The following is a 25,865-nucleotide window of genomic DNA, read 5'->3' as shown; positions in this document are numbered from 1 at the left end:
CCCCTCAGCCTTCTCTTGTGGAGGCTGAACAGGTTCAGGTCGTGTCGCCTCTCCTCGTAGCGGCCTGCCCTGCTGCCCCCGATCATGCGAGTGGCCTCCTCTGGACCCTGCTCCATGCTGTCCACATCCCTCCTGAAGTGTGGCGCCCAGAACTGGACACAATACTCCAGCTGCGGCCTGACCAGTGCCACATAGAGGGGGAGGATCACCTCCCTGGACCTGCTCGAGACGCATCTGTGGATGCACGACAAGGTGCGGTTGGCCTTCCTGACTGCGTCTCCACACTGCCGGCCCATGTTCATCTTGGCAGTCAGTGATGACCCCCAGATCCCTTTCCGCCTCCGTGCTGACAAGAGGGGAGTTCCCCAACCTGTAGGCATGGTGCCGGTTGTTCCTTCCGAGGTGCATCACCTTGCACTTGTCTGTGTTGAAACCCATCCTATTCTCATCCGCCCGCCCTTGTAACCTATCTAGGTCTGATTGTAGCTTGTTGCATCTTTCCAGCGTGCCCACGTCCCCCCACGTCTTAGTGTCATCAGCAAATTTGAACAGGTGCTTTTTACCCCCTTGTCCAAGTCACTGATGAAGATGTTGAACAGTGCGGGCCCGAGGACCGAGCCCTGGGGGACCCCACTGCCCACGTCCTTCCAGGTTGAGAAGGACCCGTCCACCACCACCCTCTGGGTGCGGCCCTCCAGCCAGTTGGCGACCCATCTGACTGTGTGGGTGTCGACACCACAGCCCCCCAGTTTCTTAATGAGGACGGGGGGAGAGACAGTGTCGAAGGCATTCCGGAAGTCCAGGAGGACTATATCCACTGCTACCCCTGCATCTAATGATCTGATCGTAGAAGGCCACCAGGTTGGTCTGAGAGGACCTGCCACTGATGAACCCGTGTTGGTTGCCCCTAAGCATGCAGTCCCCTGCTGGCCCCTCCTGGATGAGTGCCAGCATAATTTTCTCGAACAGCTTGCCTAGGATCGAGGTGAGACTAACCAGCCTATAGTCCCCGGGTCCTCCTTCCTGCCTTTTTTGAAGATGGGGACCACGTGGGCCCTCTTCCAGTCCTCTGGTACCTCACCAGAGCACCACGAGTGCTCATAAAGTTGTGCCAGGGGACTTGCAATGACCTTGGCCAGTTCCTTTAGAACTCTAGGGTGGAGATCATCCGTCTCTACACCACATTTGACCATTTTGTTACACCTGCTTGTGCTTGTTTGTTGTACTTTGCAAGGTCTTTCATTGTACATGTGCATCTGAGCAGCAGGCATCGCAGCAGGTGCTGCATAGTTTAAGGCTCTGTGCTGCAGTCACAGGTGGCTGAACCAGTGGCATAGACCCGCTTCTTCATTAGTTCCTTGGAGCATCTGACTCCAGCACATAGGTGGCCACTTGCCACTACTGCTGTGGTCCGTCAGCCCTTGGTGGCAAGGACTCAGCTGCTGGAAAGTCCATTTTTTTGCCATCAAGTATTTTATTCAGCCTCTCATTCCACATCTGTAGTCGTCTCCCCTTGAGTGTAGCACTGAGGGGTTGGGTGCTGGTGAGGAGGCTCCACATGACTTCACACGGTTGTGCACTGCAGGGCAGTCGTACAGCGGGTGTCTCACACCATCGGTTTGTCCCTATCGTTGTATCCTGCTGGCCACTGCTCTCCTGCTGGCAGGCGGAGTGATGCCCGCAGCAGCACGCTGCTTCAGCTGGTAGGCTTCAGGCCTCCTGGGGTGCATCGACAGCTGTCCTTCAGGATGGGGTCTAGCGCATACAGGTCTCTCTTGCGCACAACATGCGTGCTCAGAGCCAGGCAGCAGTTCGAATGGCTGAGCTAGCTTCCCATTTCCAGTCGGCGAGCTTACGCTGACCGCTGTTATGAGCGCCCATCTTGGCTTTTATCTTTACGACGTGTTTGCTGGATGAGAGGGTTTGACCGAAGGTGACTCCAAGGCGAACTGCAGCAGGATGGCGGGGTCCCAGGCACGTACTATCAAGCGGGTGCGCACGTTCCACGTGGCAGGCATGTTGTGGGTGGGCACGTCGCCTGTTTCCAATGTAGCGTGAGGAGAGGCCATTTGTGCCTGGCTAAGGCACTCGCCTCAAGCCCTCTGGAAACAGCAGCCTGGATGCACGCCGCCAGGCCAGCACCTACACATCCTGACTTCAGCCTTCGCACCCCAGGGAGGGGGCTGTTCCCCCATGTGGGCCTGGTGGGGGCTGCCTGCAGCTGTGGAGACAGGGGCTGGATGGAGCCCAGCCCCACGGGGACCAGGCAGCATTGGGCCCCCAGGAAAGGGGGCGGGGCCAGCGCGGGTGATTGACAGCCGCTCCCTCCGTCTTTGTCCCCCGCCAGCCAATCAGAGCAGGGGCAGCCTCAGCCTATCCCGAAGGCTTCGTCTCCTCGGAGGGCGGCGGCGAGGAGCTGGATTGGCGGCCGCCGCAGCCAACGGAAGGCGAGTCCGTTGACGATTGGCACCTGGCTCCTCTAATGGCAGCGGGCAGGGCTGGGATTGCCCGGCCATGGGCGGGGCTCCGCTGCTTGTTGTTGCCCGGCGCCTGAGGAGCTGCGTAGCGGTCGCCGCCGACTGAGGAGTCCTGGGGTCATCGTGCGGTCGCTGCCGAGTCGGCGGCGACATGTCGAGGCGGGCGGAGGCCCGAGGGGCCGCGTCTAGGAGACGGGTGGGGATGTTCGCTTCCTGTTCCCCCCGGAGTCCGCTTCGCTCGCCGGCGCCGCGGGACTGAGCGAGCCGCCGCCGCGGGGGCGCCAGCAGCCGGGGAGACGCGGGTAAGTGCGCGCCGACCCGGCCCGGCCCTATCCCTGGGGGCCCGTGGACTACAGCTCCCAGCATGCTCCGCGCCGCCCTGCGCCCGGCGGGCCTGGCTGTGCCGCGCAGGGCATGCTGGGGGCTGTAGGCTCCCGCCTCCGGGGCCTGCAGCTGGGGCTGGGCGAGCCGCGCGGCATGCCGGGAGCAGCGGCCCCTGGCGCGCGGCCTGCTGGGAAACCGAGTTATCGCCCTACTTCCGGGGCTGCCAGCCTCGTCCTGCCCCAGCACGTGCTGGCGTCGCGCTGTAGGGCTCGGGCATGGGGGCTCTAGCGCGCGGGAGGTGGCGGCCCCCTTTGCTGCCTGCCTCGCCTGGACTTCTGTGCTGCTTGCACCCGCGAGCCCGTGTGCCACCCCCAGCGCCGCTCGAAGGAGGAGTTATTGCAGGGAGACACTCTCTGCAAAGGGAGGACGTGAGGTCCCAGGCCTGTTCAGAGCTTCTGCAAAGCTTTGCCGTGCCAGGAGCCCAGCTGGTTAGCCCGGAAAGGGGCACAGAGATTGCCCCATCTGCCTGCCCGTGTGCTGCAGGACTGTCTTCTAGAAACCGCCTCTGCTTAGGACCAAAAAAACCTGCAGGGAGGGTGGGTCATTGTGTGTAATTTGCAGCCTGCTTCTAATCAGATTTTTGTCTGGTGTCGGTCATTGCATCTTGTTATGTCTCAGTCTGCTATTAGACTCCTGCTGCTCGTGCAGACACTGGGGGGCTGTGATGGAGTCACCCTTTCACCTTTAGATTGGGTTGAACAGTTTGTTTCTGGAGCCTTTTGCCAGTTAGGCATAGTTTTGGGGCTGTTTAGCATCGTGGGTAGATGGAGAAGCTGTACCCTTGGACCTGAAAACTCTTCAGGAATCGGGTGTCTCTTCAAATCTAAAGCCTATCTTGCTTGGTGTTACTGGCCTTTTCTGCCAGGAACATGTTTGGCTGACTGCTAATGGTCCCAAAATGGAAAGAAAAATCTTGCATCCAAAGAGATACAGTATCCGCTACCTCATTTACCAAAACCAGGGTTTTTTACCCTCTCTTTCCCCAACACACTGGGCTGTGTCCCTGGTGGGTCTCCCCTTCTGTCACTGCAGGGGTCTCCATCCTTTGCTCCCAGTGCTTGGGTTGTGTCCCTGAGCAGGCAGCACCCGTGGTTTGACTTGCACAGAAGATACATAGCCTATATTAAGATATTGGTTCAGAGCTGTACCTGGCTTGTCTGTTGTGGTCCTCTCCCACATCTTGTTCAGTGTGACTGCAAATCAGCACCTGCTTTGGTGTTTGGTGGCATCTCTGCTGTTGCTGATCCTGGGCAAACTACCCAGGAGTTTAGGGGCAAACTGTCCTGGTGGAGCAGCACCTGCCTAGAACATGGGACATCTGAGCAGATACCAAAGCACTGCTTAGAAGTGTCAGGCAATAGGAAAGGGGTGGAAAACAAAGGCTAGGGGCAGAGCTGGGACATTAGCCTTTATCCATCCTCCAAACCCTCTGGTGCCCTCTCTGCCAGCTGCCTTTCCCAGTCTCTTGTAGGGTGTCAGCCCAGGGTTGTTTTCTGTCCCCTCTTGACAAAGTATGGTAATTTATCTCTCTCCTGAAGTGCCTTATGGCACTCGGATTTCTTCTGATGCCAGAAGCATTTCGGGCAGTAGTTTTGTGACTGTTACTGCCCAGATGTAAAGAAGTGGAACCCGCTTTCTTCTTCCTCCTTTTTTTGCTGTTTTACCAAAGACTCTGCTCCACTGCACTCAGGCTGTGACCTGCTGCAGCTGCAGATACATCTGGTCTTTGAACTTACCCGAGTGCTGCAGGAATGAGATAAGGGCTCTGGGAAAGGAGTTGCTTCACACAGTCACTAGGCTCTGGCAAGCTTGGTGGAGATGCCACAGCCAGGTGGCAGCTTGGCTCCTGGTCTTTGTTGGGTACATGAGCTGCCTCTGCCAGTGGTGGGCAGGTTCTTATTTCAGACAGGGATCTTGCTGTGGGAATGTTCTCCACTTGCCACCTGCTCCTCTGCCTTGTCCAACTTTGCTGCTGAGCCCTCTCTCATGACTTCCTGCAGCAGCCCTGCTCCTTCCTTGTCTAGTTCTCTTGCAAAATGCTGATCACGTGACCCTCATTGGTTTCCTGTTCCATGACCTAATAGTCCTCTCTTAGCAAGGCTTTATGGTGCTCTGCTCACTTGCAGCTACAGAAAGGTAGCAGGCTCACCCAGGGGAGCTCAGTCTCTGTCCCAGGCTGAAGTGGGCTCTGGACCCACCAGCTCAGTTCCAACATGCTGAAATTGGGGTTCTGCCTCTGGCAAAGTAGAGCTGACCTGGTGCTTTTAGCTTTGTACCTAGTTACTGAAGGCTCTGCAGTATTTCCTCGCACCTAGATAGGGGAAATGTCCTTGCTACACCCCTTCACTGAGAGCAGGGCAGGAGCATGACACCTGTGAGGGGGCTCTTCCACTGGCCAGGCAGATAGTGCTACTGAGGCAGAGCAGAGGGTTAAGCCCTGGTGTCCTTAGCAAACAGCTTAACAGATACTGCAGGAGGTGCCAAGAGAAGGGGTTACTGAGTCCTGCTAGGAGATGGGGCTGGTTATTAGAATGGGTCATCAAGCAGCTGCATGTACAAGCAGGTGTGTGCCTGGCCTCCTGCCCCCCCTTGCAATGGGGACCAAGGCCTTTGGACCATTCTGCCTTGCCAGTGGTGACACTTCTGTGTGCAGGAGCCTTGTCCATATCTTGAGCCCGGAGCTTGGGGCTGATAGCTCCTGTGACTACAGCCTACGAGTAATCTAGTGGCCTTTTACGATCAGATCATTAGATGCAGGGGTAGCAGTGGATATAGTCGTCCTGGACTTCCGGAAGGCTTTTGACACTGTCTCTCACCCCGTTCTCTTTAAGAAACTGGGGGGGCTGTGGTGTAGACACCCACACAGTCAAATGGGTCGCCAACTGGCTGGAGGGCCGCACCCAGAGGGTGGTAGTGGACGGGTCCTTCTCAACCTGGAAGGACATGGGCAGTGGGGTCCCCCAGAGCTCGGTCCTCGGGCCTGCACTGTTCAACATCTTCATCAGTGACTTGGACGAGGGGGTAAAAAGCACCTGTTCAAATTTGCTGATGACACTAAGACGTGGGGGGACGTGGGCACGCTGGAAGGATGCAACAGGCTACAATCAGACCTAGACAGGTTACAAGGGTGGGCGGATGAGAATAGGGTGGGTTTCAACACAGACAAGTGCAAGGTGATGCACCTGGGGAGGAACAACCGGCACCATACCTACAGGTCGGGGAACTCCCCTCTTGTCAGCACGGAGGCGGAAAGGGATCTGGGGGTCATCATTGACTCCAAGATGAACATGGGCCGGCAGTGTGGGGACGCGGTCAGGAAGGCCAACCGCACCTTGCCCTGCATCCACAGATGCATCTCGAGCAGGTCCGGGGAGGTGATCCTCCCCCTCTATGCGGCACCGGTCAGGCCGCAGCTGGAGTCCTGTGTCCAGTTCTGGGCGCCGCACTTCAGGAGGGATGTGGACAGCATGGAGAGGGTCCAGAGGAGGCCACTCGCATGATTGGGGGCAGCAGGGCAGGCGCTACGAGGAGAGGCGACGGGACCTGAACCTGTTCAGCCTCCACAAGAGAAGGCTGAGGGGGGATCTTGTGGCCTGTCATAAACTAGTCAGGGGGGATCAGCAGGCATTGGGGGAGTCCCTGTTCCCCGAGCACCATCAGGAGTGACCAGGAATAACGGTCACAAGCTGGCAGAGGGTAGATTTAGGTTAGATATCAGGAGGTGCGACTTCACAGTCAGGGCGGCTAGGGTCTGGAACCAGCTTCCAAGAGAAGTGGTGCTGGCCCCTACCCTGGGGGTGTTTAAGAGGAGGTTAGATGCACATCTTGCTGGGGTCATTTGTCCCCAGTACTCTTTCCTGCCATGGCAGGGGGTTGGACTAGATGATCTGCTCAGGTCCCTTCTGACCCTAGAAACTATGAAACTATTTATAACCTTGGGCTTTTGGCACCTGTTGCTTGCTATTGAATATACTGTCCTGACTTCCTGCTTCTGCTTCATTTCCTGTTCAGCACCACAGTGTCCTCGTGACAGTCTGAAGGGTGCAGTCCCTTCACATGTTGACCAAGGTCCTCAGGCGTGGCTGGCTGATCTGCAAGTCCCGGCAGCTCACACCTTGGCTGCTCCTGAGTTGTCAGCTGAGAAGAAGGGAAAGCATGAGGGGCCTTCCTCCCTCTTCAGGGAAGTGGCTGCTGCTTGAAGGAAAGAATAACTTTCGCCAGCAAACAGCCAGGCAGCCTTGTCCTGTGTTCTCTGCAGCTGGGTTCAAGGGGCTTTCCTTTCATGTGGCACGTTGTGGTGTGCCGGGGACAGGATACTAGGTGCAAGATGGCAGTTCCAGGAGGGTCCCAGCTGGAGGGTCTTGCCTGGGTGCTCAGTCTTAGACCGATGCTGCACTGGAGCAGGAAGGGATTCCCTCCTGCTCAAATTGGTCCATGCTGGGAGGGTAGGGGTTGCCTTCCTCTGTGGTGGGGGCATGGCCTCAGCCTGAGATCACTTGAGTGCATATTGGCCCTCTCTGCAGCAGCAGGACACATTGGCTGTCGTGGTCCCCCCCCCTCTGGCAGAGCTAGGTGTGATGTGTCGTGTCAGGGTTGGCAGCGATTTTTATGAAGAGTTTAGGTGGATTTGTCTGGGACAGTATGAATAAGGATGATCCTGCAGGGGGTTGGACTCGATGTGACCTCTGCAGGTCCCTTCCAGCCCCGCTGCTCCGTTTCCTATGTTCTTGTCTGACCTGAGTGGCCTGGCCCCCTAACCCAGGGGAGCACTGTGATCCCCACCACCAGGACTGAGCCAAGGTTGGTGCAAGTAATGCTTTGGCCTCCAGGGCTTCCCTGTTGCTGCCAGGTCTCTCAGCAGCCCCTTGAGACTAGCTAAATTGGAATGTGTTTTGAAGGACTCCCCCTGCCAGTCCCCACTGCAGGAGCCTGGAGGCTTTGCATCCCTCTGAGAGCAGAGCTCTCTGCAACGAGAGCTGCTCTGTTGTTTTTCCATAGTCAAGAAGCAAGAGAAAGCGAAGGGCTGGTGTTTTCCCATGGGGGGCTCTGAGTCTGCAGAGGTTGCGAGCCACTGGGTCAGGAGAACATTGCAACAGGAGCAAGTGCTTTGTGCCTTTTGCACAGCTACTGGTGGGCCTGGCTGAGGCTGCTGGGCTGGAGCCCCTGGAGCTTGCTGCGGGGTGGTTAGTGTCCTGGAGCGCCATTTCCTGCCTGTACAGCCGTCTGTTTTGGGCAGTGGTTCTGTTGCAAGCCTCCGCGCTCGGTACCTCCCATGTGTCTGCGTCTCTGAGGGAGGCCTGCCTGGCAAGGGGATCTGTCAAGGTTGGTGCGCCCTGGCCCTGTCTGGAGTGAAGATCTCAGCCCTTGCCTTGCAGTACCTGCTCTGCTTTTTTACTCCCAGCATGATCAGTCCTTGACTGGTTGCTTTTCTACAGCTCAGATAATCCAGCAGGAGTGCTAGGGAGCCTCTCCTGGAGGGGTCAGGCTGATGCGCTGTGTGTGCCCTGGAGCAGACACAGCTTGCTCTGTAACCCTGGATCCCAGCTGCAGACTGGATACTTGTAACGTGGACAACCTGACCCTGAGATCCTCTCTGGGCCTTCAGGCACTACTGTAATGTCAGGGGGGGTGGCAGTCGCCCCTTCCCTTGCCCGCTTCATTGCTGCACTTATTACACAGAAAGGAACCCTGGGTGGGGGCACTGTCCCGGTCCCTGCTGACCTGGGACTGAGCTAACCACAAGGGTCACTTGCAGCCCTTCATCTGGAAGCTCCCTCCCTCCCTCACTTCTGGCCCTTGTCCTTTCTTCCTTCTCTCCCTACAGTCCTGAAGCCTCTGGACAGTGTCGGGAGTAGGGGCAAAGTTCATTTCCTTGTGTAGTGCCTTGCACCCTGGGTGTCTGCCCCAGTGAGCATGCACAGAATGGGGTGCTGGTGTTACCAAGGCCTCACTTTCTGGCCTGGCTCCCACCCAGGACAGGTTGGCCATTGTAGCTGGTGCTGGGGCAGGAGCTGGACCGCATCCTGCTGGCAGGTGCCTGAGTGAGGCCCAGTCGGGGCACAGTACTGGGCTGGGCTGGTTGCTCTTGCAGCCGCTCAGGCTGAGGCTGCCTGTCAGGAGACCTGTTCTCCCTGCTGCTGCAACTCGCATGTCCCTCCTGTTAATCCCGCTTGGGTTATGTTGGGGTGAAGACAGCCTGCCCCTGCAATCCTCTCTTCAGGCAGCCTGCATGTGCCCCTCAGGCTTGGTGGAGCTGACCTCCCTCTGACATTGTGGCCAGGGCAGGCTCTTGCCCTGGCACCTGCTCCTTCTTGCTCACTCCTGCCCTCGCTCTGACTCTGTGTATGCGCTGTCTGCTTCGGCCTGGTCCGAGCACGTACAGGGCCTTCCCCTGCTCCCCCTACTTCACAGGGGTCTGAAACCAAAGGGCAGAGCTCAGCCTCCTTGGACATAGTGGCTAGCTTGGGATAAAGGCCTGGCTGCTGCCTGAGGAGGCTGTAAGGGGACACTGTGTCCGGAGGGCAGTGGCATGTGCCCTCTGCTTGTTTACAGACTCTCCTGTTACAGCGCAGGACTGCGCTGGGCCTTGAGCCAGGCACCCGGGGTGCTGCCCACGCTGAGCTCTGCAACAGGAGAGCATGTTCCGCTGAGGTCCTGGCAGCCTGCGAGCCCTTCAGGTGACCCTGGTCTGAAGTCCTTGTCCCCTGGATGGGGCACAGTCTGGGCAAATTGTGCTGCAAGCCCCTGCCCCTGTAGCAGTGCTGGGGTGGAGGGGGGCACTCTCCAGCAGGCCTGGCTCAGCAAGTGTCCCTGGAATGTGCTGCGCTCTGACACAGTGTTTCCCAACCTTTTCCATCCCACGGCACACTTACCTGGCCTTTTCCATCCCACGGCATACCAGCTGAACACGGAGCAAAGTGGGGGGTGGCGGCAAGCAGCTGAGCATGGATCAGGCGGGGTGGGGGGTGGTGAGCAGCCGAATGTGGAAGAGGGGGTGGGGGTATCAATGCAGGTCTGATTGGGGCGTGGTGGCAGCACTGGCTGTAGCCCACCCTGCTGAGGGCCTATCCCCTCCTCCCCCCCACAAGATTCTGTGGCATACCTGGATGTGTCTGATGGCACACTGGTTGGGAAGCGCTGCTCTAATACAGTGGTTCTCTACCTCTTTTGTACCAGGACTCATTTATAAACATTGATGGCCAGTGTCAACCTTGCTCCCAACCTGCTGCCCTGCCCCTAGGCCCCAGCCCCCAATGTGTGGGACAGGAGGAGGAGTGTGTGAGGCATGGAGGGGTGCACAAGCAGCCCCTTGCAATCCTGGTCTCTGCCAGCCTGAAGGGAAAAGCCCATGGTTTCCCACACTCTCTTCTTCTTTTAAAGGAGGACCCAGGAAACTATAGGCCCATAAGCCTTGCATCAGTCTTAGGGAAAATCCTTGACAAAATTAACAAGGATCACATCTGTGGGGGGCCTGCAGGGGAGATCATGCCCAAAGGCAATCAGCATGGGTTCATCAAAGGCAGGTCCTGCCAGACTAACCTGATGGCCTTTTATGACCAGGTAACTAAATCCCTGGATGATGGTGTTGCCATGGACGTAGTCTTTCTGTACTTTAAGAAGGCTTTGACATTCTCTCACCCCATTCTCATTAATAAATTGAGCGACTGTGTGGCATTGCCTACACAGTTGGATGGGTCAAAAATTGGCTGATGGGGCATACCCAGGGAGTAGTGGTGGACAGGTCATACTCGACCTAGCGGGATGTGAATAGTGGGGTCCCCTAGGCCTTGGTCCTGGGGCCTATGCTGTTCAACATCTTTATCAGCTACTTGGACAAGGGGGTGGAAAACACGTTGTCCAGGTTTGCCAATGATACCAAGATGTGGGGAGAGGTAGGCATGCTCAAAGGAAGAGAGAAGCTGCAATCAGATTTAGACAGACTACAGAAGTGGGCAGATGGTAACAGGATGGGCTTCAATGTAGATAAATGCAGGGTGCTGCACCTGGGAAGAAGGAATCCACAGCACACAGACAGGCTGGGGAGCTCCCCCCTTGTGAGCACAGAGGCGGAAAGGGATCTTGGAGTCATTATTGACTCCAAGATGAACATGAGCCGTCGATGCCAGACTGCAGCCAGCAAAGCCAACTGCACTTTGTCATGCATCCAAAGGTGCATCTCAAGCCGGTCCAGAGAAGTGATGCTCTCCCTCTATGCGACATTGGTCCGGCCTCAATTGGAGTACTGCGTCCAGTACTGGGCACCACACTTTAAGAAGGATGTGGCCAGCCTGGAGGGGGTTTAGAGCAGGGCCACCCGCTTGGTTGGAGGGCAACAGGACAGGCTGTATGAGGAGAGACTGAGGGACCTGAACCTGTTCAGCTTCACCAAGCGGAGGCTGAGGGGGGATTTGGTGGCTGCCTACAAACTCATTAGGAGAGATCAGCAGCAAATAGGAAGCATCCTATTCCCCGCAGTAACACCTGAGGTGATAAGGAATAATGGCCACAAGCTACTGGAGAATAGGTTCAGGTTGGAGGTTGGGAGGCACTATTTCACTATTAGGGTGACTAGGATCTGGGACCAACTTCCTAGGGAAGTGGTCCTTGCTCCTACCTTGGGTAAATTCAGAAAGAGGTTGGATGAACACCTGTCTGGGGTCATGTGATCCCAGCACATGCTCCAGCTAGTGGCAGGGGGTTAGACTAGATGATGTATTCAGGTCCCTTCTGACCCCAGACTACTATGAAACTGTAACTATGACCTATTTTTTAAATTTGTTTGCAATCCACTTCTGCATTGCAGCCCACGGGTTGAGAAATGCTTCTCTAATGGCACTGGCTAAGCCCTGAGGAGAGCAGATGCCAGAGCCCTCTGCTAAGACCAGCCCAGAGGATAGCTCGGAGTGGTGGCACCAGGCCAGCTGGTGGGGTGAGGGGCTACTTCCTAGCCACAGCCTGCAGGCAGGACAGGAGGACCAAAGAGGGAGCTTGGAGGCTCCAGCAGACCACAGGCCTGGGTGCTGGCAGGGAATTGAAGGCTGGGCTTGGAGGGAGGCTTGCCCCGTTGAGACGAGGGCGGCTGCTGGAGGCCTTGCCAGGGAAGGTACTACCTCATTCAAGTCTAGCACATCTGTCTCCTGCCCCCGGGCCGGTTTGTTCTCGGTGCTAAGCCACATGCTACCTGGCGGGACTGGCAGGGCTGTGGGGGCGTCAGGCCCTCCAGGAGTCAGGTGGCTGATGGGAGTCCATATCTTTGCCAGGCCATAGGAGTCTTGCAGCAGCTGTTGCACTGAATCGTGCCAGAGCCAGAAGGCCAGAAGGGAGACCATGAAGCTACTGGAGAACTCGAGCTTTGAAGCAATAAACTCTCAGCTGACAGTGGAGACGGGAGATGCTCACATCATTGGCAGGTGGGTGCTGTCAGACCGTGCTGGGTTTCTCTCCTTACATCCTCCCCATTTCTCCGGAAGTGCCTGCCAGGGGGTGGGCCCAGGCTGAGAGCTCTGATGGTGAGATCCAGTTCCTAGCTACAGAGACATCTGGGTCTGAGGCCATGCTGGATCACCAGAGGCTGGGTAGAGCCCCAGTGTTCCAGTTCCTGGCTGGTTCTCATCTGAGCCTTGTCTCCATGCCAGCTCATGTGGTTGTAGGGAGGGCCCAGGTGCCTATCCAGCTCCTCCAAGCTGGGTAGCCTTGCTCTAGGACCAAGGTGCTTGCACTACGCACCTCGTCCTGTGGGTCTCTTGGCCTCTCCTGTGCAGGGGGTGACAAGAAGCAGTGCTTGTGGCTTGGTATGTTCTCCTGGTATCTCAGTTGGGGGTTAGGGAAGGAGGGGAGCATTAACTTTGGCATAGGGCGGTTGAGCTGCAAAGAGCCATCGGCCCTCCAGGCGAGAGCCAACGCAGCAAGGATGGAGCCAACGGGCTGTGATGCTGCTTTCCTTGGAAGCTGCTCCAGGGTGTTAGGAGCCCGACTGGAGCAGCCATTGCCCCCGCTCTGTCAGCAGTGGGTGCAACCTGCCGGCCCTGTGCTGGGGTGGAGGGGGCAGTGACTTGGACGCTCTGCACTGCTGGGCCCAGGCAAAGCTGCAGCCGTCACCAGGTCCTATGCATGCTCTGGGGTGCTGTATGGGTGACGGATGGCTGGGCCGGGGGCGGGGACAGCTCCTCCTACTGGGCAGAGAGCTGTCTCTCAGTGACCTGCGCGCCCCCGGCCCCGCCGGGTGCAGCCACCAGCTCATTCCCTTGATGAGGCTGGTGGGCAGCGTTGCAGTGGCTGGGCTGGGGGCCTGAGTGTTGGGACTCCTGGGTCCATTTGCTCTGTGGGCCCCTTTCTTGCAAGGTTGGACTTGTGCCCTCCTTGCTCTGCAGTGGACCTGTCAGCCTTGCAGTAGCCCCTAGTGGGAGGCTCCAATCCACCAGGCTCCTCAGGGTAGGGTTTGGTGAACTTCCTCAGCTTCCAGGGATCTTGGCGGTGCAGGATCCTGCCATCTCTCTTCCTTCTAGGAGGCATTGGGTACAAGAAAGCTGAGCTGTGCTGGGCAGGGTATGCCAGCATCACCCTTTCCCTTCAGCCTCAGCAGGACTGGCTTGGGAGTCCACAGCTCACTCCTGCTGGGAGCGGGGTTGGACCATGTGTTTCTGCGCCCTGGAGAAGTGCATCCCTGAGACTTGGCTTGCAGGTGGTGCTGGACACGCAGCCCCACCAGTGTACCTCAGGCTGTGTGCAGCCCATCCATCAGGACCAATGCCTGTGCCAGAGCCAGGCAGACAAGAACAGACATGAAAGCAGAAGGGGCTGGTCTGGGCACAGCTGGCAGAAGAGAAGGGAGGAAGAAGGTGTGGAAACAGGACAGGGAAGCTCAGTGCATGGCTGATCTTGGGGTTTGTGGCCTGGGCAGGACCTGCATGAGATCCGCTTCCCACGGTTGCCTTTCACTGGGAGTGGGAGGGCAAGTGGGAGCAACCCCTGGGCATCCATCAGCCAGGTGGGGCTGTCTGCCCCTTTGCCCTAAGCAGAGTTCCCCACCCCTGCGGTGCTTCCACCCCGTTGGCCCAGGCAAATGAGAACCGACTGCTACTATCGCTGTGCAAGCAGTCCTCTCCTTTGCCTGCTCTGTGAGTTGGGTGGTAATGGGGCACAAGCAGAGTGCATCTGCTGGGTTGTTTCAGCCTGCTGAGAAATGTCTGGGGAGCTTCTCCAAGTGGCTACTGGGCGTGTTCCCAGTCAGAGCCCTGAGAAGCTGTGCTGGGCCTGGGGTGAAGGAGACTGGTTGATCATGCAAGTGCTGCACTTTCCTCTGCCCTGCTCAGACTGGAATCTCCCAAGTGACCTGGTGCCCCAGGCGCAGTGTAGAATGTCACTCTCTTGGTGTGCCCAGAGCCCCAGCAGTGGTAGTTATAGTCCTGCCCCACCAGATTACTGCAGGCTGCCTGCTGCACTGAGGAGCCACCCTCCAGCATGTTGTCATTGGGAGGCTGCATGCTCAGGGCTCTGGGCTATATCTTTGCAGGATCGAGAGTTACTCGTGCAAGATGGCTGGGGATGACAAGCACATGTTCAAACAGTTTTGCCAGGAGGGCCAGCCGCACGTCCTCGAGGCTCTGTCACCCCCTCAGACCACAGGGATCAGCCCCAGCAGGTATGCCTGTGCCTCCCTCCTCTAGCCTGCCCTGTGTTGGAGAGGGCAGAGATAATCTAAGCAGGGTGTGGGGCCCGGCAGCAGATTTGGCGGGGGCGGCGGGGCAGGTACTGAGCAGATGGATGTGAAGCTGGCGGCAGCACAGACTTGCTGCAGGCACTCTATCCAGCTCTATGGGGTTCCTCAAAGCGTGGGGCCTGAGGTAGTCGCCCCAATTCACAACACGCTGCCGCCGCCCCCCCCCGCACCAGGCCATGCAGGGGCAGTGCTGGGAAGCCAGGGTGCTTCTGCTTTGCCATTTGCCTGAGGCAGTAATGAGCCTGTGGGCAGAGCCCACAGGGCAAGGGCTGAGGCTGCCCCACAGAATGCGGCCAGCTGCACCCCTCTGCAGACACAGCCGAGGGAGCACTGCCCTCTGGCCTGGAGCCTCCAGGTGATGCTGCAGCATGGTCTGCTGGGACACTCCCTCTCCTGGGAAGGGGAGGGCTGCCCCCCATCGGCTGCTACACCAGATGGAGCTCCTGGCAAGCTTCTGTGGTGGTCTTTGATCAGCTTTTGGCCACACAAAGGTTATGGGTGGCGTTGCCACTGGTGCATATGGCCAGCCCACTGGCCTAGCTGCATCTGGCAGTGCCCATCTTGGGCTGGGAGTGGTGGCAGGGGACCCTTGTCTGGATCCCAGCTGGTTGTGTGCATGCTGCTTGGGGCCCAAGGGACAGGCCCCTGCTGCCAGCTGTGGCTTCCCTGCCCTGCTTCTGGGAAGCTGGGAGCCATTGCTGACTGCATTCCCTTTGGGCAGGCTCAGTAAGAGTCAGAGTGGGGATGAGGAAGGGCCCCTGAGCGACAAGTGCAGCCGCAAGACCCTCTTCTATCTGATTGCAACGCTCAATGAGTCCTTCCGGCCTGACTATGACTTCAGCGCTGCCAAGAGCCACGAGTTCAGCAGGGAGCCGAGCCTCAACTGGGTACGTACTGGGGCATCCTGGTGGGCATGCTGATCCTGCCCTGCAGAGGCCACGCCCTTGCCATGGAGTCCCTCAGGCCTGCGTAGCCTCCTGCACTTCTGCATGGCCCTGGGAGTCAGCATTGCTGCCTTTCCCTGAGCGTGGACCCCTGCTGCTATCAGGGGTGCACCGTTCTGCTTCTCCCCTGTTCTTCCTTGGCCCATGTCAAGGGCTCCAGGGTTGTCTCCTCCCTGCACCTCCCTCGGGTATTCTTCCATTTCATGGAGGGGCCTGAGCACCCTCCTATGAAATCAGCAGCAAAGCCCTAGATAACAGATCTAACCATCCTGTCCCTGGCACCTGTGTCATGTACACTCCAGCTGCTTCTTCTCGGGGCCTCTGAGTCCCAAAGGAGTGTATCTGCACCTCTCCCACGTTCTCATGGTCTGGGTTGGATTCTGGTTCCTCTGGAATGATGGCTGCATGCAGACTCATTCTCTGTAGACCCCGCAGTCTTCAAGGCACTGGGGCTGGGTTAACTTGTTCTGCACTTCCAAAACCAAAGCTCGTTCCTGCTGGGTTGAGGGGGTGTGGGGGCAATGCCTCGGGCTGGCAGGGTTCTAGCCTGCCTTCTGGACCATTCTGGGATAGCGCCTGGTCCTGGGAGGTTGAGGCAGCTCAGCTCTCCTGTCAGAGAGAACCGTGAGTGAACCCTAGAGGAGTGGGCGCCTGCCTAGTGTTGCAGGGCAGCGGTTTGCTCACAGCTCCCTGGTCGGTGTCTCGGCTTCCTCAGGTGGTGAACGCTGTCAACTGTAGCCTCTTCTCAGCAGTCCGCGAGGACTTCAATGCCCTGAAGCCTCACCTGTGGGACGCTGTGGACGAAGAGATTTGCCTCTCTGAATGCGACATCTACAGGTGCGTACCACCTGCCAGGTGGGGGTCCAGGCCTGCCCCTCACAGCCTCAGATCACCAGGCCGCTCTTCCCGACCATCGTGTGGAGCATAGAGAAGGGTGTCTTCCTGAGGCTGGCTTGTGGGGTAGGGTGCTGGGGGCGGCGCTCCTCCTCTTGCCATGACTCCCCTCCTGGAGAGTCACAGCTGTGGATAGTGCTTGTGCCCAGCCTAGAAGCAGCATGGGCAGACGGGTGACATGTCTTTGCCATCCAGCAGGCACCTGGGACCTCCCAGCGTAGCAGGCAGGGCCAGGGAGGATATTTGTTGTGGTCAGGCCATGATAAAAAGTCTGGGTCTGTTCTGTGTCCCAGTGAGGGTCCCTGCCTTCCCCTTCACTGGAGCAGGCTGGTCCCCCAGCCTTGCATGTCCTGAGCCCCCTCATTCAGCCCTTGGAGGGACATCGCTTATGTTGTGCTCTCACTGCTACAGCTACAACCCGGACCTGGACTCGGACCCGTTCGGGGAGGACGGCAGTCTCTGGTCCTTCAACTACTTCTTCTACAACAAGCGCCTGAAGAGGATTGTCTTCTTCACCTGCCGTTCCATCAGGTCAGGTCACGTGGCCTCAGGGAAGTCGCCTTAAAGGAGCCTTATGTTGCCTGCTTGAAAGCCATGTCCCTGGTGGGCTGGAGCCCCTTGGTCCAGGACCCCGGGTGCCCCCCTGAGCTGGAATACAGCAAATGAATGTCTGGGAACTGCCCTCCTTTCTCTGCTAATGCCCCCAGCCAGCCAGCCATAGGAGTGGAGCGGGGCACAACCCAGCACAAGCAGCCAGGCCCCTCCATCTTCCAGGGATTCACAGCATCACTCTTTAAACTGAAGGACAATCTGGCTGGGAGCTGTGGCCCCATAAAGAGAGGGTGCCCTTCACCTGGCTGTTTTCCAGAGGCCTGGGTGCTGCCTGCCAACTGCAGGGAGGGTGGCCACCTACCCTCCTCTCCTTATGGCTGTAGGGGCTGGACTTGGACACTCAATAGCTGCTCTCAGAGCAGCCAAGGGCCTGACCCTCCCCCCCTGGACTGGAGCAAGCAGGGAACCCCAGCAGCGTGGCCTCTGGGGAGCAGTCTGGACGCTCACTGCGCTGCCCTTTGTCTCTCCAGTGGATACACGTACACTCACTCGGAGGCTGGGAACGAACTGAATATGGACCTTGGCGAGGACGACCTGGAGGAGAGTGCAGACGCCAATGACAATGAGAGTGGCAGCATCGAGGAGGAGAGGTGCGTGGGCTCAGCCTCTCCCCTGGCAGGCAGGACACCCCTGCTGTCCCTCCCTTCCAGACTGTCTGGCCCAGCTGCAGTGAATCACAGATTGATAGATGCTGGGGTCCTGAACAGATTGAGTCTGACTCGCTGCCTAGGCAGGAAATTGCTCTGGGGTCAGATGACTCCAGCCAGATGCCTATCCAGCCTTCTCTTAAAGACCCCCACAGTAGGGGAGAGCACCACCTCCCCTGGAAGCCCATTCCAAATTTTGGCCACCCTCACCGTGAAGAAGTATTTCCTGATGTCCAGCCTAAATCTGCTCTTTTTTTTTTTCTTTAGTCTGTGGCTATTGCTCCTTGTTACCCCAAGAGGTGCCCTGGTGAACGGAGCATCTCCGCTCCCTTGCTGTGTCCCCATAATGAATGTGTAGATGACCACAAAATCGCCTCTCAGCCTTCTCTTGCAGAGACTGAAGAGGTCTAGTTCCCTCGGTGTCTCCTCATAGGGCTTGTCCTGTAAGCCCCTAACCATATGAGTGGCTCTTCTCTGGACCCTCTCAAGTCCATCCACAGCCCTCTTGAAGTGCAGCACCCAGAACTGGACGCATGTTCTACCCGTGCAGTGCCGCACAGAGGGCAAGTATCGCCTTCTTGCATCTATTCATCATGCATCTGCTGGTGCATGATAAAGTGTGGTTAGCTTTGCCGGTGATTTTTCTTCACACTGACAACTCGTGTTCATCTTGGATCCACTGTGACTCAGATCCCTTTCGCTCCTGTGCAGCTGAGAGGGTCGCTCCCCAGCCAGTTGGTGTGCTGGATATTTCCACACCCTAGGTGCAATGCCTCCTTGCCTCTGAGTGACTTGCATAAGCCCATCTTTTCTCATGCTTCCTCTTCTCGGGAATCTCAAGTTGTTGTGCTGGTGGCCTCTCTTGGCTTCTGGCAGAAATCCCATTGGCCAATGGGAGCCGTCTTCGGTTGCATCTGGCCCCAGAGGTGATACAGTCCTCCATTGGGATGCTGGCTGCACAGCTCTGATAATCATGCCGCTATCCCCGAGTACAATGGTAAGTTGTTGTTGTTTGTTTTGTTTTTTTCCTGCGGGCTTTGGTCCAGTGGGACAACTGGGACTGAAACGGGGCCTGAGGCTGGTGCCCTGTTGCAATGAGCTTTGGAAGGGATCTTAGGAGTTGCCTAGACCAACCCCCTGCTCAAAGCAGGGACGTTCCCAACTACATCATTCCAGCCAAGACTTTGTTGAGCTGGGTCTTCAAAACCTCCAAGGATACAGATTTCACCACCTGTTCCACTCCTTTACTACCCTAGTTTCATAGTTTCATAGTAGCTAGAGTCGGAAGGGACCTAGGTAGATCATCTAGTCCGACCCCCTGCCTTAGCAGGAAAGAGCACCGGGGTCAGATGACCCCGGCAAGGTGCTCATCTAACTTCCTTTTAAAAATCCCCAGGCTAGGAGCCTGCACCACTTCCCCTGGAAGCTGGTTCCAGGCCCTAGTCGCCCTGACTGTGAAGTAGCGCCTCCTAATATCTAATCTAAACTTACCCTCCGCCAGTTTGTGACCGTTATTCCTGGTCACTCCTGGCAGCGCACGGGGGAACAGGGACTCCCCCAATACCTGCTGATCCCCCCTGACCAGTTTGTAGCAGGCCACAAGGTCCCCCCTTAGCCTTCTCTTGTGGAGGCTAAACAGGTTCAGGTCCCGTAGCCTCTCCTCATAAGGCCTGCCCTGCTGACCCCTGATCATACGAGTGGCCCTCCTCTGAACTCTTTCCATATTGTCCACGTCCCCCAGAACTGGACGCAGTACTCCAGCTGCGGCCTGACCAGTGCCGCATAGAGGGGGAGGATCACCTCCCTGGACCTGCTCGAGATGCATCTGTGGATGCATGACAGGGTACGGTTGGCCTTCTTGACTGCCTCCCTACACTGCCGGCCCATGTTCATTGTGGAGTCAATGACGACTCCAAGATCCTTTTCCGTCTCCGTGCTGGCAAGAGGGGAGTTCCCCAACCTGTAAGTGTGGTGCCGGTTCTTCCTCCCCATGTGCAACACCTTGCACTTATCAGTGTTAAACCCCATCCTATTCTCATCTGCCCACCGTTGCAACCTGTCAAGGTCAGCTTGTAGCCTATTGCACCCTTCTAGTGCACCCACATCCCCCCACATCTTAGTGTCGTCAGCAAACTTGAACAGGGTGCTTTCTACCCCGTCATCCAAGTCACTGATGAAGATGTTGAACAGCGCAGGCCCGAGGACCAAGCCCTGCGGAACCCCACTGCCCACGTCCTTCCAGGTCGAGAAGAACCCATCCACTACCACCCTCTGGGTGCGGCCCTCCAGTTGGCGACCCATTTGACCGTGTGGGCATCGACACCACAGTCTCCCAGCTTTTTGATGAGGACAGGGTGAGAGACAGTGTCAAAAGCCTTCCGGAAGTCCAAAAAGACTACATCCACAGCAACCCCTGCGTCTAATGATTTGGTGACCTGATCGTAAAAGGCCACCAGGTTGGTCTGACAAGACCTGCCACTGATGAACCCATGTTGGTTGCCCCTGAGCATGCATTCCCCCGCAAGGCCCTCCTGGATGTGTACCCTCATGAGAGACTTTTTCCTGATTTATCCAACCTCCACTCCTGTTGCTGCAACTTGAGCCCATTGCTTCTTGTCTTGTCATCTGCCCCCACAGAGAACAGTCCAGCTCCATCCTCTTTGCAGCCCCCCTGCAGGGAGGTGAAGGCTGCTAGTCAATCCCCCTCGGTCTTCTCTTTTGCAGACTAAATCAGCCCAGTTCCCTTGGCCTCTCCTCGCCAGTCCTGTCCCCCAGCCCCACAACCATTTTCATTGCCCTCCGGACTCCCTCCAATGTATCCACATCCTTTCTGTAGTGGGGCCAACAGCTGGACACAGGACTCCAGATGGGAGTATACCCCAGTGCCGTATAAAGGAGAAGAATCACTGCCCACGATCTGCCAGCAACACTCCTACCGATGCAGCCCAGGATGCCGGTAGCCTTGCTGGCACCAAGGGCACACTGCTGGCTCCTGTTTTTGTCCCATTTTCCCCCCCAGATCCTTTTCTGCAGAGCTGCTGCCCAGCCTGTCACCCCCAGTACATGGGATTGCTCCCTCTTAAGTGCAGGACTTTGCCCTTTGTCCTTGAGGTTTCATGAGATTCCTTCTTGGCCCAATCCTCCAATGTGTCCAGATTGTTCTAAATCCTAGCCCAACCCTCCAGTGTATCTGCTATACCCCCCAGCTTGGTGTCATCTGCAGACTTGCTGAGGATGTACTCTCTGCTATCTTTGAAGTCGCTGGGTCATTGATGAAGACATTGAACAAAACCAGCCCTAGGACCGACCGCTGGAGCACTCCACTTGATACTGGCTGCCAGCTAGACATCGAGCCATTGATTACTGCCCTCTGAGTCCAATGCTTCAGCCAGTTTTCTATCCCCCGTACAGTCCATTCATCCAACCCGTACTTCCTCAGCTTGCCTGCAAGAATGTGGTGGGAGACCATGTCAAAAGCCTTGCTGAAATCAAGGTGTACTGCATCCACTGGTCTCCTTGCATCCACAGAGCCAGTCACCTTGTCATAGAAGGCAGTCAGGTTGGTCAGGCATGACTTGCCCCTGGTGAATTGATGCTGACTGTTCTGATCACCTTCTCCTCCAGAAGAAGGTGATCAGAAGAAGGCTTGGAAATGGATTCCTTGAGGACCAGCTCCATGATTTTTCTAGGGACTGAGGTGTGAGGCTGACTGGTGTGTAGTTCCCTGGATCCTTTTTCCCTTGCTTAAATATGGGTACTATGTTTGCCCTGTTCCAGTCATCTGGGAGCTCTCTTGATCACCATGAGTTTTCAAGAATGATGGCTAGTGGCTCTGCAGTCACGTCAGTCAACTCCCTCAGCACCCTTGGGTGCGTCCCATCCAGCTCATGGACTTGCACATGTCCAGCTTGTCTAAATAGTTCCTAACCTGTTCTTTCAGCGGTGTTGGCTGCTCCCCCTCCTCCCCAAACTGTGCTGCCCAGTGCAGCAATCCGGGAGCTGACCTTGCCAATAAAGACTGAGGTGAAAAAGGCATTGAGCTCTTCAGCCTTTTCTGCATCCTCTGTCACTAAGTTACCTCGTCCATCCAGTAAAGGACACTTTCCCAGATCATCCTCCTGCTACTGGTGCACTTGTAGAAACCCTCCTTGTTACCCTTCACCTCCCTTGCTAGCTGCAACTCTAGCTGTACTTTGTCCTTTCTGACTTCATCCCTGCATGCCTGAGCAATGCTCTTGTACGCCTCCCGAGTTGTTTGTTCAAGTTTCCACTTCTTATAAGCTTCCTTTTTGTGTTGGCTCCCTGAAGAGCTCCCTGCTAAGCCAAGCTGGTCTTCTGCCACACTTGCTAGTCTTCTTGCACATCGGGACGGTTTGTTCCTGCACTCTCAGTAAGGTTTCCTTATAACACAGCCAGCTCTCCTGGACTCGTCTCTTTCTCAGTCTGGCCCCCCAGGGAATCCTGCCCATGAGTTTCCTGAGCGAGTCCAGGTTTGGTTTTCTGAAGTGCAGGGTCCTGACTCTACTGCTCATCATCTCTCCTTTCCTCAGGATCCTGAACTCAATCATCTCATGGTCAGGGCTGCCCAGGTTGTCATCCACTTCTACATTCCTCACCAATTCATCCCTGTTTGTGAGCAGCAGGTTAAGAGGAACATGGCCCGTAGATAATCTCTCCAACACTTGCACCAATGGGTTGTCCCCAACATTTCAGAAACCTTCCTGGATTACCTGTGCACTGCTGCATTGCCCTCCCAGCAGATGTCACGGGGGTTGAAGCCCCCAAAAGAACCAGGGCTTGTGAATGTGAAACTTGCACTAGGTGTTTGAAGAAAGCCTCAGCCTCATCTACCAGTTCCTTCTGGTCTGGTGGTCTATGGCAGACCCCACCACAGCATCACCCTTGTTGTTCTCCCCTCTGACCTGAATCCAGAGGCTGTCAACAGGCTTCTCTCCAGTTTCATACTGGAGCTCTGAGCAATCATACGACTCTTTTCCATGAAGTGCAAATCCTCCTCCTCTTCTCCCTTGCCTATACTTCCTGAGCAGTTTGTGCTCATCCGTGACTGTGCTCCAGTAATGCGAGCTCCCACCAAGTCGTTCTCAGCCAGGAGATGCAGCCTTGCCCCCTCAGCCCGGGCAGTGCTAACAGTTGTGTGTTTTTGTTTGCAGGATGCAGGTTGCGTGCATGTGAGTGCCTGGAAGGCCCTGCTGGCGCCTGAGCTTGGGCCAGCCTGGCTGTGTCTGAACTGCCCCACACGCAGCAGCTGCAGCATCGCTCCGCTCATGCGCCCTGGACCTGCCCATGCCTGGCTTGGGTGCCCAGCAGGGCAGAAGAAGCTGCCAGCTCCCGGCCTTCTCCTGGACGCTTTTGTGTGTTGCTCTCACAGACCTATCGTGGATGCGCTCCCGCTGCCAGCGGCCGCGGCTCCCAGACAGCTGTAGGGGCTCTGAAAAGCTTTGATGCACTTTACTGCTGCACTGACCTGCCCCCCACGGGCAGGACTCTCCGCCAGCACTTTTTTTCCTTTCCAGCTGTGATGCAGCAAACTCCGTCCACCCACAGCACCAGCAGCTGGAGGGAGCAGGGCCTCATGCTCAGCCTGGGTTGCCTCCTTGAAACTGTGGTGCCCTTGCCATGGACTGCTGTTCACCTACTCCCTGGAAGAGAGCCCGTCTGCTCGGAGGGGTTTGCCCAGCACCTACCCCCCTCCCCCAAACATCGTTTGCTCTGACTCCCTCGTGGCATTGGCTCCCTGCACTGGCTCTGGGCAGCCCCTTAAGCAACCCTGCAACAAAGGATGCAGCCCCCACTGGGGAAGCAGGATGGGGTGAGGGGAAACCCCCAAGCCCTAAATTGGGACAGAGGGAGCTTGCGGTGCCGGATGGCGTCCTGTAGTAAAGAGAGTGCACCTGGCTCTGCTCCAGGGATCGATGCTGTGGAAAGCTGAACAGAAGAGCTCTTAGCATGGAGACCAGGCAGGGGTGGCAGGCAGGCATGCACTGTCGGAGGGGGGGTAGGTCAGACCCCAACCTCTGAGCTCCAGCTGGATTCTTAGATTCCTCAGTGGCCTGTGCACTGCGCCCTGCGTCCAGCATCCCTGGTCCTTCATGTCACCCTCTCACCCCTTCTCCCCTGCTCTGAAAGCCGCCTGCATTCCTGTTCAGCTTCTAGCACTGCCGGTCTCTTGAGCAGAGCCAGGAGTGCCCTTCCCCGGCTCTGGGACCTGGCCCAGCTTGCCCAGCCTCTCTGTCTGCATGTAGGGTTCAAAGGCTGCCCATCACAGCCCCAGGGCCTGGCTCCTTTTTTTTTTTTCTTTTTTCTTTTCTTTTTTTTTCTTTTTTTTTTTTTAACTACAGATGACTTTCAGTGCTGGCAGCTCCAGAGCCACCATGGCCAGGCCAGGGGGGCATGTGTTGGGTGTGGGGGTCAGCATTGGCCCTGTAGGCTCCAAGTTCTGTTTTTGTATCCAGGCAAAGGGCACCTGTGCAGTGAGCACTGTGCTGCCTCTCATTCACACCACCCCCTCCTCACTGCACCTCTCCATAACCAGCTGGGGCCCTCTGTGCCGCTCTGGCCTGTCCCAGCTGCTGGGCCAACATCCATGAAGCTGTAGGCAGGCCTGATGCAGCAGGAGCTCCATCTTGCCCTGCTACCAGGACTGTCTGCAGAGGGCGGGCAGGCAGGCAGACGGAGGGTGGGTGGAGGAGCCCGCCATCTGTGCAGAGGCTGTAGCTGAATCTCACTGGCCTCCTGCCCCAGGTGCACTTCCAGCCAGCAACCCCACATGCCCTCCCAGGGCACTGAGCTCGCCCAGCCCTGTGGGGACAGGTCATGCCCAGGGCCATTGGCTGGGAAGCAGCTCTTGGTATGGCCCCAGGGTGGCCTGCAAGCTGCCCGAGGCTCCTGTGTTAAGAAGCCAGGTTTTTCTTCTCCGTTGGTGTTAGTTCTGGCCCCTGTTTCCCAGGCCCTGGCACTCACCATGGAGCAAGGGCCTGGGCAGGAACTAGCCACAGGGCACCGGCCCAAAGGGGCTGGCCTGGCCCGTGCTGTTGTACCCTCACTGCTCCCAGCCCTGATCTCAGGTACCCACCTGCTGGCAGCGAGGGCCCTCGCCGTCCCCCTGCTCCAGTGGGTACCAAAGGCTGCATCACCTGTGCCTGCTGTGCCAGGCTTTACACAAGGGCAGGGCAGCTGGCCCCAGGCTCCGGGGTGGGAGAGGTGATGCCTAGCTTTGTGGCAGGTGTGGTCCCCATCTCGCCACCCTGCAGCTGTGGGTGACTGTGCCACCACAAGCAGGCAGCTGGGGCCTGGGCAGGGTGCTGGGCTGGCCGGACCCCTTCCCCCACCCCCAGCCCCTGGGCCCTGGCTCGAGCCTGGCACCTGGAGTCCCCTTGCAGCCACTTCTGCTCCCAGCTGCAGAGCAAGGGGGCATCGGGGAGGTGGCAGCACTAGGGCGCAGCCCCCTCCACCACTGCCCCCCTCTCCACTGTGGTGCTGTGCCTGGCTTCCCCAGTTCACCTCTCGCCATCCCCGTGTGACTTGGCTGCAGCGCAACGTTTCATTGCGCCAATAAAGGTTTTCTGTGATTAAGATGCGTCTCCTGCGAGCCACTGTCCTGGTCGTGGGGTGTCCCAGGGGCTCTGGGAATGCGGCACTCGTCCTCTGTGGGCTAGGTGCTCTGGGCCGCTGGTGTGGGCTGAGCTGGACCGTGGAGACGAGCCCCGGGCAGGAGGCAATGATGGGGGGTGAAGCCCAGGGCATCCTATGCAACCCCCACTCTGCCGTGGGGCTCCAGCTATCTGCCCAGGGCCTTGCCTGGGGCCACAGGGGTACCACGGGGATCGGAGTAGCAGCAGAGTCCCAGAGCGGGGCTCTGGGCGGGGGCCCCGCAGCTGATGGGCTCCCCACGTCCCCTCTCAGGGCAGGAGGGCCCCGGCCCCCCGGGCATGGCAGGCCGTGCTCCCCGCGCTGCGCCCCGGTCCCGGCAGACCGAGTCCCGTGGCAACAAACAGAACCGTCTCCGGGGCAACCGGCAGCCGGAGCGGCGCGGAGAGCTGCAGGTGGGCCCGGGGCAGGCCCCCGCGTGTCGGGGCGGCGCGGGGGAGGGGGAGGTGGACGTGCCAGGGGCGTGAGCACATGGCCTGGCCTGGGCGGCCTGCTGGGGCGGCGGGGGAGCCCAGCCTGG

General features: G+C 57.7%; 1 protein-coding gene across 1 annotated transcript; it reads left to right on the top strand.

The window, feature by feature from the left end:
• Window positions 1–2,512: 2,512 nt before the first annotated feature.
• On the top strand, window positions 2,513–25,270 carry MAF1 (MAF1 negative regulator of RNA polymerase III). Its single transcript, XM_090040904.1, has 8 exons — window positions 2,513–2,779; window positions 12,122–12,271; window positions 14,374–14,502; window positions 15,302–15,467; window positions 16,240–16,361; window positions 16,830–16,949; window positions 17,501–17,620; window positions 22,849–25,270. Exons 2-8 carry the CDS (start codon window positions 12,189–12,191, stop codon window positions 22,868–22,870), a joined length of 762 nt encoding a protein of 253 aa, XP_089897030.1. The 5' UTR covers window positions 2,513–2,779; window positions 12,122–12,188; the 3' UTR covers window positions 22,871–25,270.
• The last annotated feature ends 595 nt before the right edge of the window (window positions 25,271–25,865 follow it).

This window comes from Crocodylus siamensis, chromosome 3 (assembly GCF_052110815.1).
Source record: "Crocodylus siamensis isolate JL-2025a chromosome 3, ASM5211081v1, whole genome shotgun sequence".
Taxonomy (NCBI): domain Eukaryota; kingdom Metazoa; phylum Chordata; order Crocodylia; family Crocodylidae; genus Crocodylus; species Crocodylus siamensis.
This window is presented reverse-complemented; position numbering and strand designations above follow the sequence as displayed.

Coding starts and splice junctions, on each gene's coding strand:
- MAF1 (XM_090040904.1), top strand. CDS start 12,189: ATGAAGCTACTGGAGAACTCGAGCTTTGAAGCAATAAACTCTCAGCTG. Junction 12,272..14,373: donor GATGCTCACATCATTGGCAG/GTGGGTGCTGTC, acceptor ATATCTTTGCAG/GATCGAGAGTTACTCGTGCA. Junction 14,503..15,301: donor ACAGGGATCAGCCCCAGCAG/GTATGCCTGTGC, acceptor CCCTTTGGGCAG/GCTCAGTAAGAGTCAGAGTG.